Raw genomic sequence first — 13754 nt, 5'->3', positions numbered from 1 at the left:
TGACACTTATTGGCGCTCGTAGTCACGTATTGGGTTGAGCCTATTGCAGACTTGATCCCCCAGCGGTCGCGCTTACCTGTCGGTATTCGCATTGTCCCGCCGAGTTAAGTCCTTTTTCGATTTGATCCTTTGGCCAGTGTGGCACCTTAGTGTGCTGGTCGCGTTTTGGTTGTCTCATTTTGTTTTCCAGATCGTCGGATCGTCCCCATTAGCCATCTGATTTTATTGGGTTTGCTAGACAAAGCCTGGAAACTATAATACAGGAGACATGCAATAACATGTTTAAAAATAGGGAAAACAACTTTCCATTGTATACCAAAAAGTCGTAACATCAATGTCTTGGCACTTGGCCTTTTGAGAGAAAAAAAAAGCTCAATCTTATAAAAAAAAATATGGAAAGCCGAGGGTAGGCCTTTGATGTCGATTAGCCTTTTATTGGTAGTATTGCCTTAGATGTTCGGCGTTCCACAGGTGAGTGAAGACTTGACCCTCCATGTTCTCGAGTTCATACGTGCCCTTGTGAATGGCTTTTCGTACTCGATACGGTCCTTCCCAGGTAGGCCCTAGGGCTCCAGCGCCTTTAACCTTGGTGTTTCGGAACACCCTTCTCAGAACAAGGCTCCTACCTTCCTTGGTGCCCTTGTAGTATCTTTCTACCTTCCTTTTCTGCATGGCTAGGCGGGTCAAGGCGTCCACCCTCTTTTCATCGATTAGGTCAAGCTCGATTCTCAATGCTTTGTCATTGCCCTCTTCATCAATGTCTCCATTCAGAAGGTCGAGAGTTCCGTTTTGATAGGAACAATGGCTTCGACACCATAAGCTAGGGCGAACGCGGTCTCCCTTGTTGCGTTCCGAGTGGTAGTACAATATGCCCATAAGACGAATAGGAGCTTGTCGGCCCACGCGCCCTTCTTTTCCTCCAACCTTTTCTTCAAGTTATCCTTGATCATGCAGTTCACTGCCTCCACTTGGCCATTGGCTTGTGCGTGTCGGGGGATGAGAATGTCTTGTTGATTCCAAGTTGGTTGCAAATGTCACGCAGGCGGGCTTTATCGAATTGCCTTCCGTTGTCTGCCACGATCGAGGTCGGGATGCCATGGCGGTACACTACGTTATTCCAGATGAACTTAGTAGTGTTCGCCTTGGTGATTTTAGCCAATGGCTCCGCTTCCACCCATTTGGTTAAATAGTCGATAACGATTATGGCGTACATGAATTGTCGCGGAGCCGTGGGAAACTCGCCGATGAGGTCGATCCCCCACTTCGTGAATGGTCGCGGGACGATGATTGGATAGAGGGGCGCGGGAGGCTGTCATGGAACGTGGATGAACCTTTGGCATTTATCACATTTCCTAACCCACGAGTCTGCGTCCTTTCTCAAGGTTGGCCAGAAGTACCCCAACCTAAGGAGTTTTAGTGCGAGCGATTGTCCTGCCGTGTGGTTTCCACACAGCCCCTCGTGCACGTCGTGAAGGGATTTCTTGGCCTCGCTCTCACGAAGGAACCGTGGCAGTGGCATCGAGTAACCTCGTTTGTAGAGGATGTCTCTTCGCATTGTGTATTTCGAGGCCAAGCTTTTTAGCTTCTTTGCCTCATCTTGATCCTCAGGGAGAATCCCTTTCGAGATGTACTCTACTAGAGGGGTCTCACAAGATAACAGCGGGGACACCTCTCCAAATGGTTCCTACGTCACCTCTCAAGACGTAGGGCCGCGTCAGAACCTCGATGGGAGCGCTTCCTTCTTCTTCTTCATCAATCCCAGATGCGAGTCGTGCTGAGGCGTCGGCTTCAGTGTTCTCTTCACATGGGACTTGCACAACCTCAAACCAGGAAATGACCTCGAGGTTCTTCAATGTGTTTGCGAGATACGCTATCATGTTGGGCTCTTTGGCGGTGTACTCGCCTTTCACTTGGTTCATGATAAGCTATTAATCGCAGTGAATGCGAAGGTTCTCGACCCCCAATATTTGGGCCAACTCTAGCCCCATGATCAAAGCTTCGTACTCAGCCTCATTGTTGGAGGCCTTAAATTCGAAGCGTAGTGCATGTCGCAACACTTGCCTGTTGGAATTTTTCAATACTACTCTGGCGCCCGCTCCTTGCACATTTGACACGCCATCTACGTGCAAACCCCACACCGGCCCTATCGGGCCAACTTCTCTCTTCTTTGATGGTTCTCGCACGTCATCTTCCTTCTTTTCTTCTTCTTTTCCATCCTCTAGCCGAGGCACATACGAGAATTCTGCCACGAAGTCAGCGAGGGCTTGCCATTTTATTGTCGCCCTAGGCTAGAATGTGATCCCATATTCGCTTTGCTCTTGTGACCATATTGCCATCCTCGTTGAGGATCCTCTTTGCAACGCCTTCTCTATTGGGTGCCATGTGTGCACAATGATCTGATGCGTTCATGACCAATGCGAGGGACAGCTTCTCAATTTCCAGATAGCGAGTCTCGGCGTCAAGGAGCTCCTTGCTTAAGTAGTAAACATGCCATTGTATCTTGTCCTCCTCTCGTATGAGCACTGCACTAGTGGCCCTCTTGGACATAGCTGGGTATAGCAACAACGACTCGCCATTTTTGGGTTTGGAGAGGAACGGAGGTGAGGCGAAGTATGTCTTCATGTCACAAAGCACCTTCTCACACTCCTCGGTCTACTCGAACCCATCCTTCTTATTCAGGGCTTTGAAGAAAGGCTGGCATTTGTCAGTTGTCTTCGATAGGAACCTTGTCAAGGCCGCGATCTTGCCGGCTAGGCTTTGAACTTCTTTTGCCTTCCATGGTGATCTCATCTCTAAGATCACCCTAATCTTTTCGGGATTCGCCTCGATCCCTCGCTTGCTCACCAAGTATCCCAAGAACTTTCTCGACTCCACCCCAAATGCACACTTATTAGGGTTGAGTTTCATCTTGTAGCGTCGTAAGACTGTGAACATTTCCTTCAAATCTCTAACATGGTCTCCGATTTTCAAACTTTTGACGAGCATGTCATCCCCGTATACCTCCATGGTCTTACCAATTTGGTTGGCGAACATTCGGTTCACCAATCGTTGATAGGTCGCGCCTGTGTTTTTCAAGCCGAAAGGCTTGACTTTATAGCAATAAAGGCTGCGATTGGTGACAAACGTCGCCTTGATTTGATTGTCCATATGCATTCGGATCTTATTATAGCCCGAATACACGTCCATAAAGCTCGGTAACTCGTGGCCCGTTGTCGCGTCCACGAGTTGTTCGATTCTTGGGAGAGGGAAGTTGTCCTTTTGGCAAGCCTTATTGAGATCTTTGTAATTGATATAGATCCGCCACTTCCCATTTGGCTTTTTCACCATTACCACATTTGACACCCATTTGAGGTGTTCCGCCTCTCGAATGAAGTCGGCGGCGAGGAGTTTATCAACTTCTTCTCTAATGGCCAGATACCTCTTCCCACTGAATGCTCTCCTTGGTTTACCCTCTTGGGTATTCTTTTATCATCGTTGAGGCGATGCACCATTATCTCGGGGTCGATCCCAGGCATGTCAGCATGTGTCCATGCAAAAACATCCTTGTGCTCACGTAAGAAGGCCGTGAGTTCGAGCTGGATATTGTTCGGGAGTTGGGCACCTATTTTGATGACTTGGTCAGGCTTGGCATCGTCCAACAGGACTGGCATGATGTCCTCAGGTGTCTTCACCCTATGACGCATCATTTCTTATCGTTGGTCCAGCTCTCCAAATGTGTCGCCTTCTTCGATGTCGCATGGCACTTCGTCTCCGGGTTGGTACACCGTGCTCTCTATCTTATGTTCCTCTTCTTTGATGACCATCTTGCTATCTACATCTCAGACGTAGCATGTCCTTGCCATAGCCTGGTCTCCCATCATGTGAGCCACGCCTTCCTTGGTAGGGAATTTCATCATAAGATGGTACATCGACGTTACGGCTTTGAGGCCTATGATGGTCGATCGATCAATGATCATGTTGTATGCCACAGGATCGTCGACGATGAGGGACGTTACGATGCAAGTGACCTCAATGTCTCCTCGCGTTCCGAAAGTCATTGGCAAATCGATGGACCCCTCGGTCCAGACCTTCTCCCCAGAAAAACCATAGAGATGGGTTTTGACGAGTGTGGGTTTTACCCCGTCGAGCTTCATGTAGTCCAAGGCCGCTTTGAAGATGATGTCTACTGCACTGCCATTATCTATTAGGATGCAGCGAACGATGTTGTTTGCGACTGTCATCGTTACAACTATCGCATCGTTATACGGGTGCAGGACTCTTTTGACCTCAATCTCAGTGAAGTAGATCGACTCGAAAGGGACGGACAGGGGCTGTACGTAAGTGAGGTTGATATTTTGGGAGATCTTCCAGTGGGACACGGCCCTTAGATACTTTTTTCCGCTATTTGTGGGAGTCGTTGTACTCCGACCCTCCCACAATTGCCTTGACGATATTCATACTCGAGCTCGCTGGCTCGTCACTTGCTCCGGCGGCCGCTATCGCGGCCAGCCTTTGTTGTCGCTCATTTTCAGACAATTATTTAGGAGCCCCAAACGGTTCACTCAAGGCCGGACCAAGTGGTCGCGTTCGGACTCGAGCGTGCCGGACTTGGTATCCCAAGTCATCCCTTAGTTGTCAATGATCCCTGAGTTCGTCAGAACAACTGAAATAAGTGAAAGAACACGTGAACTACAGAGGGGAAACAGAGGGGGTGCCTCTGTTTACCTCTCCGACGCTCAACATTAGGAGGATTGAGGTGGAATATGGAGGGTTTAATGTTTAGAGGGTCGAAGCTTGAGATAAGCGAGTGAATTATGAGTTCGACAGCGTTTCAGTACTCAATTTCGGGTTACCTGATTTGAGGGACCAAGCCTCGTATTTATAGGCGACAAGGAGTGTTTTGTGACTCCTTGGCCCTGTGAAAACATGGCCGGCCGAGTGACGGCCCTGAGCCGGTCATTGGCCGAGTGACGGCCCAGGGCCGGCCATTGGCCGAGCGATGGCCCAGAGCCGGCCAATGGCCGAGCGAGGGCCCAGAGCCGGCCAACGGCCGAGCGACGGCCCAGACCGGTCAATGGCTGAGCGACGGCCCTAGGCCGACCATTGGCCAAGTGACGGTCCAGGGTCGATCGAGTGAAGGCCCAGGACCGGCCATTGGCCGAGCGATGGCCCTAGGTCGGCCATTGGCCGAGTGACGGCCCAGGACCGGCCATCGGCTGAGTTATGGCCCTGGGCCGGCCATTGGCCGAGCGACAGCCCAGGGCCGGCCACACGTCGAGGGGAGGCCCAGGGTCGGCCGTTGCAGCTCTCGCCGTCGCTTCACCGGGTCGGGATGGGCCGGTAACATTAGCCCCCCGAGTTTATCACCGGGTGTAACCCGTGTGGTAAACTCAAGGCTTTTCTGCAGTCGTCGGTCCATCGGAGCAGCTCGTCGCCATGAGGTACGATTTAACCGTTTTTAATTATTATTTTTATCGCTTTGGTTTCCACACTTTCTGTTTCGTTGCGCGTGCCCATGGACCCCACCAACCACCTGTCGGCGTGTTGAGCCGTTGATGACGACCTTCTCACTCTACTCGGGGACCCCTACGTGGATCTAGAGGAATTTTGGGCCCGATTTTCATCCCTTTCAACCGATTACCACACAACATACCCGGCCCTTCTTAACACAAGGACGACAAGGATGGTCGGAGACGATTTTTCTTCAATCGATGCGTTGCTGACCGGTGAGGAAGGGGTCTCGCGTGCCAGAGACGGCTCGCGCCGCCGGAGGATGCCGGCCGGACTGACCGACACGGGACCAGTCTGGGCGACAGACGCTCCGGGGAGATCTCATGCGCAGGCGGGGCCGACCGGGGTGACACTGGCGGGTTGCACGGCCTGGGTGATGCTGTCTCCGGTGAGATCCGCACCGGATGAGGTGCGCCGGCATCGGGCGGCGCCGTCTGGGCTGTCACCGGTTCTGGAGGAGACCCCCCCAGCCGGGTGGGGGTGTTTGGCTGCCTGCGAGAGGCTTGGACGAAACGTGCGACTCGGGCGAGGCCGCGCCCGGCGAGATGGACGCCGAGGGAGGCGCGCCGGCCATCGGCGACGCTACCTGGGCCGATCCTAGCATCGAGGAGGACCCCACCCGACTGGATAGAGCTGTTTGGCTGCTCACTGGCCGCGTCGGCGAAGCACGCGGCCTGGACGTGGCCGCGCCTGAGGAGGCGCACTCCGATGGGTAAGCGCCGGCGCGGGACGACGTTGTCCGAGGAAGAGCCGGTATCGGGCAGGAGACGGCGGCCATCCCGGCCCCTGGGCCAACCCTAGGTGCAGGTGGGCCGGGCCCGCGCGAGGGAAGCCCAGCCGGCCAAAGGCCGGGCTGGGCCCTTGGGCCGAACGCGAGCGAAGGGGAAGCCCGGCCGACCCAGGGCCGAGCGGGTGTGAGGAGAGCATACCCGGGCCGAGCCCGCGTTGGGGAGGCCTGATCGGCCAAGAATTGGGCCACGCCCTTCGGCCGGACGCGCGCGATGAACAAGACCCAGCCGGTCGAGGGCCGGGCTGGTGTGAGGAGGAAGACCCGGCCGACCAGGACCCGAACCGATGCGAGGGAGGAGCTCTGGCCGACCGAGGGCCAGACGGGCGCGCGGGGACCTCTGTCCGCCTGGACATGCGGGAGACGGACCCTGTCGGGCTGGGTGCGCGTATGGGGAGCCGGCCGGTCTGATTGGGTGATTGTTAGGGGGACTTGCCTTGCTCGAGAAGCGTTCCTGACGCCGAGCACTCGGGCGAGTCGTCGAGTCGCCACGCCTCACCGGCCGCGATGCTCTCATTGACCGCACGAGAAGAAGCGCGAGCTTTATCCTTCCCAGTTGGAGAGTCGGCAATTCGCAACGACATCGATGGCTCGGGTGTCGACGTTCCAAGCTCGCTCTCTTTCGCCAATTTTATGAGTTTGAGGAAGCGCTATTGCATCCCGGAATCAATATCGATTCTGAGACTACTGCCCGACGATCTCGCAACTCGTCCGCGGAAGGGGTATGTTGCCGTTCACGAGGCGAGCCTTCGCGGAGGGCTACGGTTGCCCTTCCAGCCAGTGATTTAGGACTTGCTGATTCGATTGGGAGTGCACGCATCGCAGATGTCCCCATTTTTCTATCAGATGGTCGCGGCGTGCCATCACTATCGAGCGAAGAAGAGAGCCGTCACCGCGGACGACATTCAGAACCTCGTAGTCGTTCGTGGAGTCCCCGGGAAACCAGGCTCCTACCTAGTGGCACATCAAAAGCGTCTTGTCATAATTACCAAGGTTACTTCAAAGCACCGATATCCTTGGGTGTGGGTGTCTGAATCTGCTTTCGGGGCGGCGCCTCTGTGTTTGGTCCCGTAGCCTAGTTCTCAGCCGTTGGTGATATCGAGGACTCCGAGCTTGTAACCATGATCATGGCGGTCCCAGACTCGAGGCGGCAAGGGTCGCTCTTTGAGTCTTCGGACTTAATGGCGACCACTGGGTGGTTCATGCCTGGTGATGACACGCCCCGACGCTTTATTCCTGGCGCGGAGGACCTGGCGGGCCCAAAGTCTGAGGCTGGGGGTTCTTCTGCCCCTCTCCCAGACATGGGGGGTACTAACCATTTTTTTATGCTATCGCACTACTTACTGTTTATGCCCAATATCTTATCCTAACCGCTTGGCGTGTTTTTTCTTATGACAGGTACCATGGCTCGAGATCGTTCGTGCGCGTGAGCGCCTAGAGCGCAACCCACTGCCGATGCCGTTACCGCATCTCGTTCTCGGGTCGAAGCTCGACGCAAGGGATCGCATGTGCGAACACGGGATGAGGCGAACTCTTCAAACAAGCGACCCTCGTCATCGGTCTCCCTCAGCTCGCCTTCTTGTCAAAAGTGCGCTCACACCTCGGCGACAAAGGATGACATGGATTCGATGCTCCTAGCAGAGGCGGCGGAGCTGAGGGGCCTATGTTCACAGGGGATCCTCGAAACCCCGTTGAGAGACTTAAAGGGTCTCTTGACGATGAGCGACATGGAATACTTTCAGAACGGAATCAGTGACGCTCGGAAGGTACGTTTTGGTTCTTGGTTCATGTATGATTGTCGTACTTATTGTGATTGTGTGTGTGTCATCTACTCTTGCAGATGCTTGCGTGCCAAGAGTGGGGTGACCGCATCCTTTGGGACCTGCTGCGACGGATGCAGAACATGAAGGCGGACATGGAGAGCGCCACAGCCGACCATACTGCCGCCTTTGCGGGGGCCCGATCCACCCAAGAGTTTCAAGCACTCGAGGAGGAGTCGAAGTGAACCCGCGAGGAAGTGACCCGCCTAGGCATGGAACTAGCCGCCGAGAGGTCATTGCGAGTGACCGAGCAGGCATCTCGGGAAAAGGCGGAACAGTCGGTCGATACCTTCCTAGGGGAGACAAGGAAACTCCAAGCGCTACAATCAGGTCGGGATGAGGAGCTGAAGATCGTCCATGCTCAACTGTCGGCGAGCGAGATTTCCCGCGTCAAGGTGGAGAGGGAATAGGACTCCCTACTGGTGGAGATGCAAGCCATCATTGAGGAGAAGGATGACACCATTCAGGCTAAGGCAGACCTGGAGGATGACTGGGATATTGCTCTAGAGGAGGCCCGCTACGCAGCCGCAATACGGGTTCGTGACGCGACCGTGAAGGAGAAGGCATCTCGCGGAACCACCTTCTCTTTCTTTGACGACATGTTTCCCCCATTAGACGATGTGCCACAGGCGGACGACCCCAACCCCCAAGTCCCCGTGGAGGCTGCCCAGTCGATGAACTGTCCCCCTGACGGAGAGACCACTGATGGATTGGGCATTCCCCCACCTGAGACTGATGAGGAGCAAGTCGACTTTGGTTCCGAGTAGCCAGCTTTGCTTTGATTTTTCGCGCACTTGTTTAGCACTTGCTTTCTTTCACGATTCATTTCCGATATTTGTCGCCTTTTCTCTGTCGTTGGATTATTTTTGTGACGTTGACCATTTTCATTAGATATTTCTAGTTTGTTATGCCTCTTATTTTCTTGATTTATTATGTCTAGTGTAATCGATTCGTGCAATCCTATGCGTCTTATTTTCTCGATTTATTATGTCTAGCATCATCGATTTGTGCAATCCGGTTGATGTGTGTCTTATGAACCTCGGCTTACTATATCTAGTGTAACTGGTTTGCACGGCTTGGCGCCACATTCAATGGCTAGGTTTTTTGTGGACGTTGGCTAGACCAATTTTGTTCGGCGGGCGCAAGCCTTTGAAACCTATTGGTGACTCGTTGCCTCGCGGCGCATGAGCTGGGGGGCTAGCGGGCCCATTCCTTGGCGTGCACGCTACCCTTTGGCGTACGCGTCGCGTGTCAGGATGGGCTTGAAGTGAGCACAGTTGCCAGCGACGTGGTACCTGTCGATACACGTGTCGCGTTTTGGGTTTTGACTGCCATATTGGGGTTAGCGTTCGGTGCACGGATGCAACCCGTTGATGATTTTCTACCTTTTGGCGTGCGAGACATTCACGGAGCCATGCTAGGGCATCATACGAAGGGTGTATACTTGTTAGCCCCCCGAGTTTCTTGGGTACTCGTAGAGGAGACTAGAAATTAAAACAACATGTAATGGAGTTTAAGATGAAATGTAATCCCATTATTGTGTCAAAGAAATTAAAATTACATCCCCTGGCCATTGGCCTTGTTCAAATTTGAAATTGTCACTTAACAAAATTAAAAATATTACGGGAAAAGCAAAGGAGCCGAGGGCGAGCTTTATTGATAGTATTGCCTCAGATGCTCGGCGTTCCAAGGGTGAGTAAACACAAGCCCTTCTAGGTTCTCGAGCTCATACGTGCCACCGTGTATGGCTTGGCGCACACGATACGGGCCTTCCCAGGCGGGTCCCAGGACTCCCGTCCCTTACACCTTGGTGTTCTGGAACACCATTCTGAGGACGAGGCTCCCGTCGGCGAACTTCCGAAGCTTGACCTTGGAGTTGTAATACTTCTCGACCTTCCTCTTATGTGCAACGAGGCGGGTCAACGCGTCCGCCCTCTTCTCATCTATAAGGTCTAGCTCGAGCCTCATTGCCTCATCGTTAGCCGCCTCTTTGAATTCTTCGACGCGGAGAGTCGAGAGTTTGGTCTCGATGGGGACACTGGCTTCGACGCCGAATGCGAGCACGAACAGGGTTTCGCCGGTTGCATTCCGCACGGTCATCCGGTATGCCCACAAGACCGAGGGAAGCTCTTCGGCCCATACCCCTTTTCTTTCTTCTAACTTCTTCTTTAGGTTCTCCTTGATCGTCTTCTTGACTGCCTCGACCTGACCATTGGCCTGAGGATGATGAGGGGAGGAGAAGGTCTTGCTGATTCCCAACTTCTCGCATATGTCGCGGACGCGCGCATTGTCGGTCACGATCGACGCGGAGATCCCGAAGCTGCAGATGATGTTCTTCCAGATGAAGCTAGTCGTGTTTGCCTCCGTGATCTTCACCAATAGTTCTGCCTCCACCGACTTTGTGAAGTAATCGATTGCCACGATCGTATGCTTGTATTGCCGCAAGGCCGTGGGCAGTTCGCCGATGAGGTCGATTCCCCACTTAGCGAAGGGTCGAGGCACGACGATTGGGCATAGGGGCGCCGGCGCTTGGAACGGGACATGGAGAACCTATGACACTTGTCGCATCTTTTGGTCCACTCATGGGAGTCCTTTTTCAAGGTCGGCCAAAAGTACCCGAGCCTTAGGATCTTCAAAGTCAAAGACTGTCCGGCGGCGTGGTTTCCGCACAGCCCCTCGTGTACCTCGCGAAGCGTGTCTTTGCTTTGACCTCATTTAGGCACCGTTGAAGAGGCATTGAGTGCCCTCTCTTGAATAGGTGTCCCCTCTCATTGTGTATTTGGGTGCCAAGCTTCTCAGTTTCCTTGCTTCCTCCTTGCCTTCGGGAACGATTCCTCGCTTGAGGTATTCCACGAGTGGCATCATTCACGACGGCAGTGGCATATCGTCGATCACCCCTACGTCGCCTCTCGAGACGTAGGGTCGGGTCAACACTTCTATCGGGACATTGCCTTCTCCTTCTTCGTCTATCCCTGATCAAGGCGTGCCAGGGCATCAGCGTTGATGTTCATCTCGCGGGGAACTTGGACTATCTCGAACCATGACAGGGCTTCCAGGTTCTTCTGGGTCTTGGAGAAATATGCGATCATGCTCGGCTCCTTGGCTGCGTAGTCGTCCTTCACCTGGTTCACAATTACTTGTGAGTCGCAATGGATGCGCAGGTTCCAGATTTTTTCCAACTCCAAGCCAACGATCAGAGCTTCGTACTCTGCCTCATTGTTGGAGGCCTTGAATTCAAATCGCAAAGCGTACCTCAATTTTTCCCTATCGAGGTTTGTGAGTATGACGTCGGCGCTAGCCCCCCGGGCGTTTGATGCACCGTCCACGTGCAAGTCCCAGACCGGCTCTATCGGGTCATTGGTCCTTTTCTTTGATGACTCGTTGTGGTCGTTCTCCTTGTCTTCCTTATCTTCATCCATTAAGGGCGTGCTAGTGAACTCCGCCACAAAGTCGGCGAGGGCCTGACCTTAGATGGCGTTTCTTGGTTGAAACTTGACCCCGTATTCTCCAAGCTCTTGAGACCATATGGCCATTCGTGATGAGGTCCCATGTTGCAGAGCCTTTTCGATGGGATGTCCTGTGCGCACCACGATTGGGTGTGCTTGAAAGTAAGGGCACAATTTTCTCGCGCTCATGATGAGGGTGAGGGACAATCTTTTGATTTCTAGATATCGAGTCTCGGCGTCGAGGATCACCTTGCTAACGTAGTAAACCGGCCATTGAACTTTGTCTTCTTCGTGTATCAGGATTACGCTTAAGGCCCTATCAAAAACTGCGAGATAGACGTACAAGGAACAGATGGGAGCTGAAGTAGGTCTTCATCTCGTGGAACGCCTTCTCGCACTCCTCCGTCTACACGAACCCGTCAGTCTTTTTCAACGCCTTGAAAATTGGGTGGCACCTGTCGGTGGCTTTGGATACGAATCGCGTTAGGGCGGCGATTCTTCATGTCAAACTCTGTACTTCTATAACCTTCTGTGGCGACCTCATTTCCAAGATCGCCTTAATTTTTAAGGATTAGCCTCGATCCCGTGGAAGCTCACCATGTAGCCAAGGAATTTTCCAGACTCAACCCCGAAAGTGCACTTGTTGGGATTGAGCTTCATTTTATAATGCCGCAAGATTGTGAACATCTCTCTGAGGTCTCGCACATGGTCGCGGGCTTTAAGACTTTTGACTAACATGTCATCCACGTAGACCTCCATTGTCTTGTTGATCTGATTGGCGAACATTCGATTTACCAGCCTTGGATACATAGCACCCGAATTTTTTAGGCCTAAGGGCATGACCTTGTAGCAGTAGAGTCCACGGTTCATAACAAAGGTGGTTTTGATTTGATCCAGCTCGTGCATGCGAATCTGATTGTACCCTGAATAGGCATCCATAAAGCTTAGCAGCCCATGGCCCGCCGTGGCATCTACGAGTTGTTCGATCCTCGGGAGAGGGAAGCGGTCCTTCGGATAGGCCTTGTTGATATCTTTATAAACGATGCAGATTCGCCACTTCCCGTTCGGCTTCTTTACCATCACGACATTGGACACCCACTTAGGGTGTTCCACTTCCCTTATGAAGTTGGCGGCGAGAAGTTTGTTAACCTCTTCTCCAATGGCCTGATATCTTTCCCCGCTGAACGCCCGTCTCGGTTGGACGTGTTCGGTCACTCTCTTGTCGTCGTTGAGGTGGTGGACCATTATTTCGAGGTCCATCCCTGGCATGTCGGCGTGTGTCCACGCGAAGACATCCTTGAACTCGCAGAGGAAGGCCGCAAGTTAGAGTCGGATCTCAGACGGGAGCTGGGCGTCTACCTTGACTACTTGGTCTGGCTTGGTGTCATCCAGCACAATGGGAACGAGGTCATCCGATGTCTCCACCTTTCGACGCTCGACATCATCCCTTTGGTTCAACTGCCTGAAGGTATCTCCTTCCTCGATCTTGCACGAGAACCTGTCTCCGAGCTGAAAGACGGTGCTCACCATCTTTCCCTTCATCTTACCATCCACCCCCTGAATGTAGCACATTCTCGCCATCGATTGGTCTCCCAACATTATGGTGATTCCCTTTTTGGTCGAGAATTTCATCAGCAGGTGGTAGGTGGAAGTTATGGCCTTCGGTCGGTTGAGAGTCGGGCGACCTATGATGATGTTGTAGGCGGAGGGTTGATCCACAACCAGGAAGGACACAATGTTGGTGACCTTGATTCCCCCAGGAGTCCCGAAGGTAACTGGGAGGTCGATGGTACCCTCCGTCATCACCCTTTCCCCGGAGAAGCCGAAGAGCGGGGTCAAGATCGGGGTCGATCTCAGCCCGATCAGCTTCATTCTGCCCAAAGCTGATTTGAAGATGATGTCAACCGAGCTGTCGTTGTCTATTAGGATCCTCCGGACGAGATTGTTAGCAACCGGGGCCAAGACGACTATCGTGTCATTGTGTGGGTGCAACACCCGCACCGCCTCTTGGTTGGTGAAAAACATGGACTCGAGATGTGATGGGCTATCTTCCCATGGGAGACTTCCTGCACGTACTTTTTTCTCTGTGTGCTTGAGTCCCCAAGCTCGACTCCTCCCATAATCGAACCCACCACGTGCATCTACGAGCTTTCTGGTTCATCATTTTCTGTTCGGTCAGTGACGGTCACCGTCACTTGACATTTCTTTTCG

At 53.1% G+C, this 13754-nt stretch overlaps 2 protein-coding genes across 2 annotated transcripts; both read right to left on the bottom strand.

The window, feature by feature from the left end:
- Positions 1–1928: 1928 nt before the first annotated feature.
- Positions 1929–2622, bottom strand: LOC149407477 (uncharacterized). Its single transcript, XM_089620299.1, has 2 exons — positions 2334–2622; positions 1929–2242 (listed from the first exon to the last, which is right to left on the bottom strand). Exons 1-2 carry the CDS (start codon positions 2620–2622, stop codon positions 1929–1931), a joined length of 603 nt encoding a protein of 200 aa, XP_089476425.1.
- Positions 2623–3818: 1196 nt separating this feature from the next.
- On the bottom strand, positions 3819–4220 carry LOC149407476 (uncharacterized). Its single transcript, XM_089620278.1, has one exon. The coding sequence runs from the start codon at positions 4218–4220 to the stop codon at positions 3819–3821; it is 402 nt and encodes a 133-aa protein (XP_089476404.1).
- Positions 4221–13754: the final 9534 nt, after the last annotated feature.

The sequence above is a fragment of the Urtica dioica genome, chromosome 1 (assembly GCF_054948205.1).
Source record: "Urtica dioica subsp. dioica isolate 48M chromosome 1, U.dioica_male_clone48M_v1_H2, whole genome shotgun sequence".
Classification (NCBI taxonomy): Eukaryota; Viridiplantae; Streptophyta; class Magnoliopsida; order Rosales; family Urticaceae; genus Urtica; species Urtica dioica.
The sequence above is the reverse complement of the archived record's forward strand: the minus strand, read 5'-3'. Positions and strand labels throughout refer to the sequence as shown.

What these genes read in the sequence shown, in the direction of transcription:
- LOC149407477 (XM_089620299.1), bottom strand. Translation starts at nt 2,622, where the DNA reads ATGAAGACATACTTCGCCTCACCTCCGTTCCTCTCCAAACCCAAAAAT. An exon ending in GAGGATCCTCAACGAGGATG is followed by an intron (nt 2,243 to 2,333) that starts GCAATATGGTCA and finishes ACTTCGTGGCAG; the next exon opens with AATTCTCGTATGTGCCTCGG.
- LOC149407476 (XM_089620278.1), bottom strand. Translation starts at nt 4,220, where the DNA reads ATGACAGTCGCAAACAACATCGTTCGCTGCATCCTAATAGATAATGGC.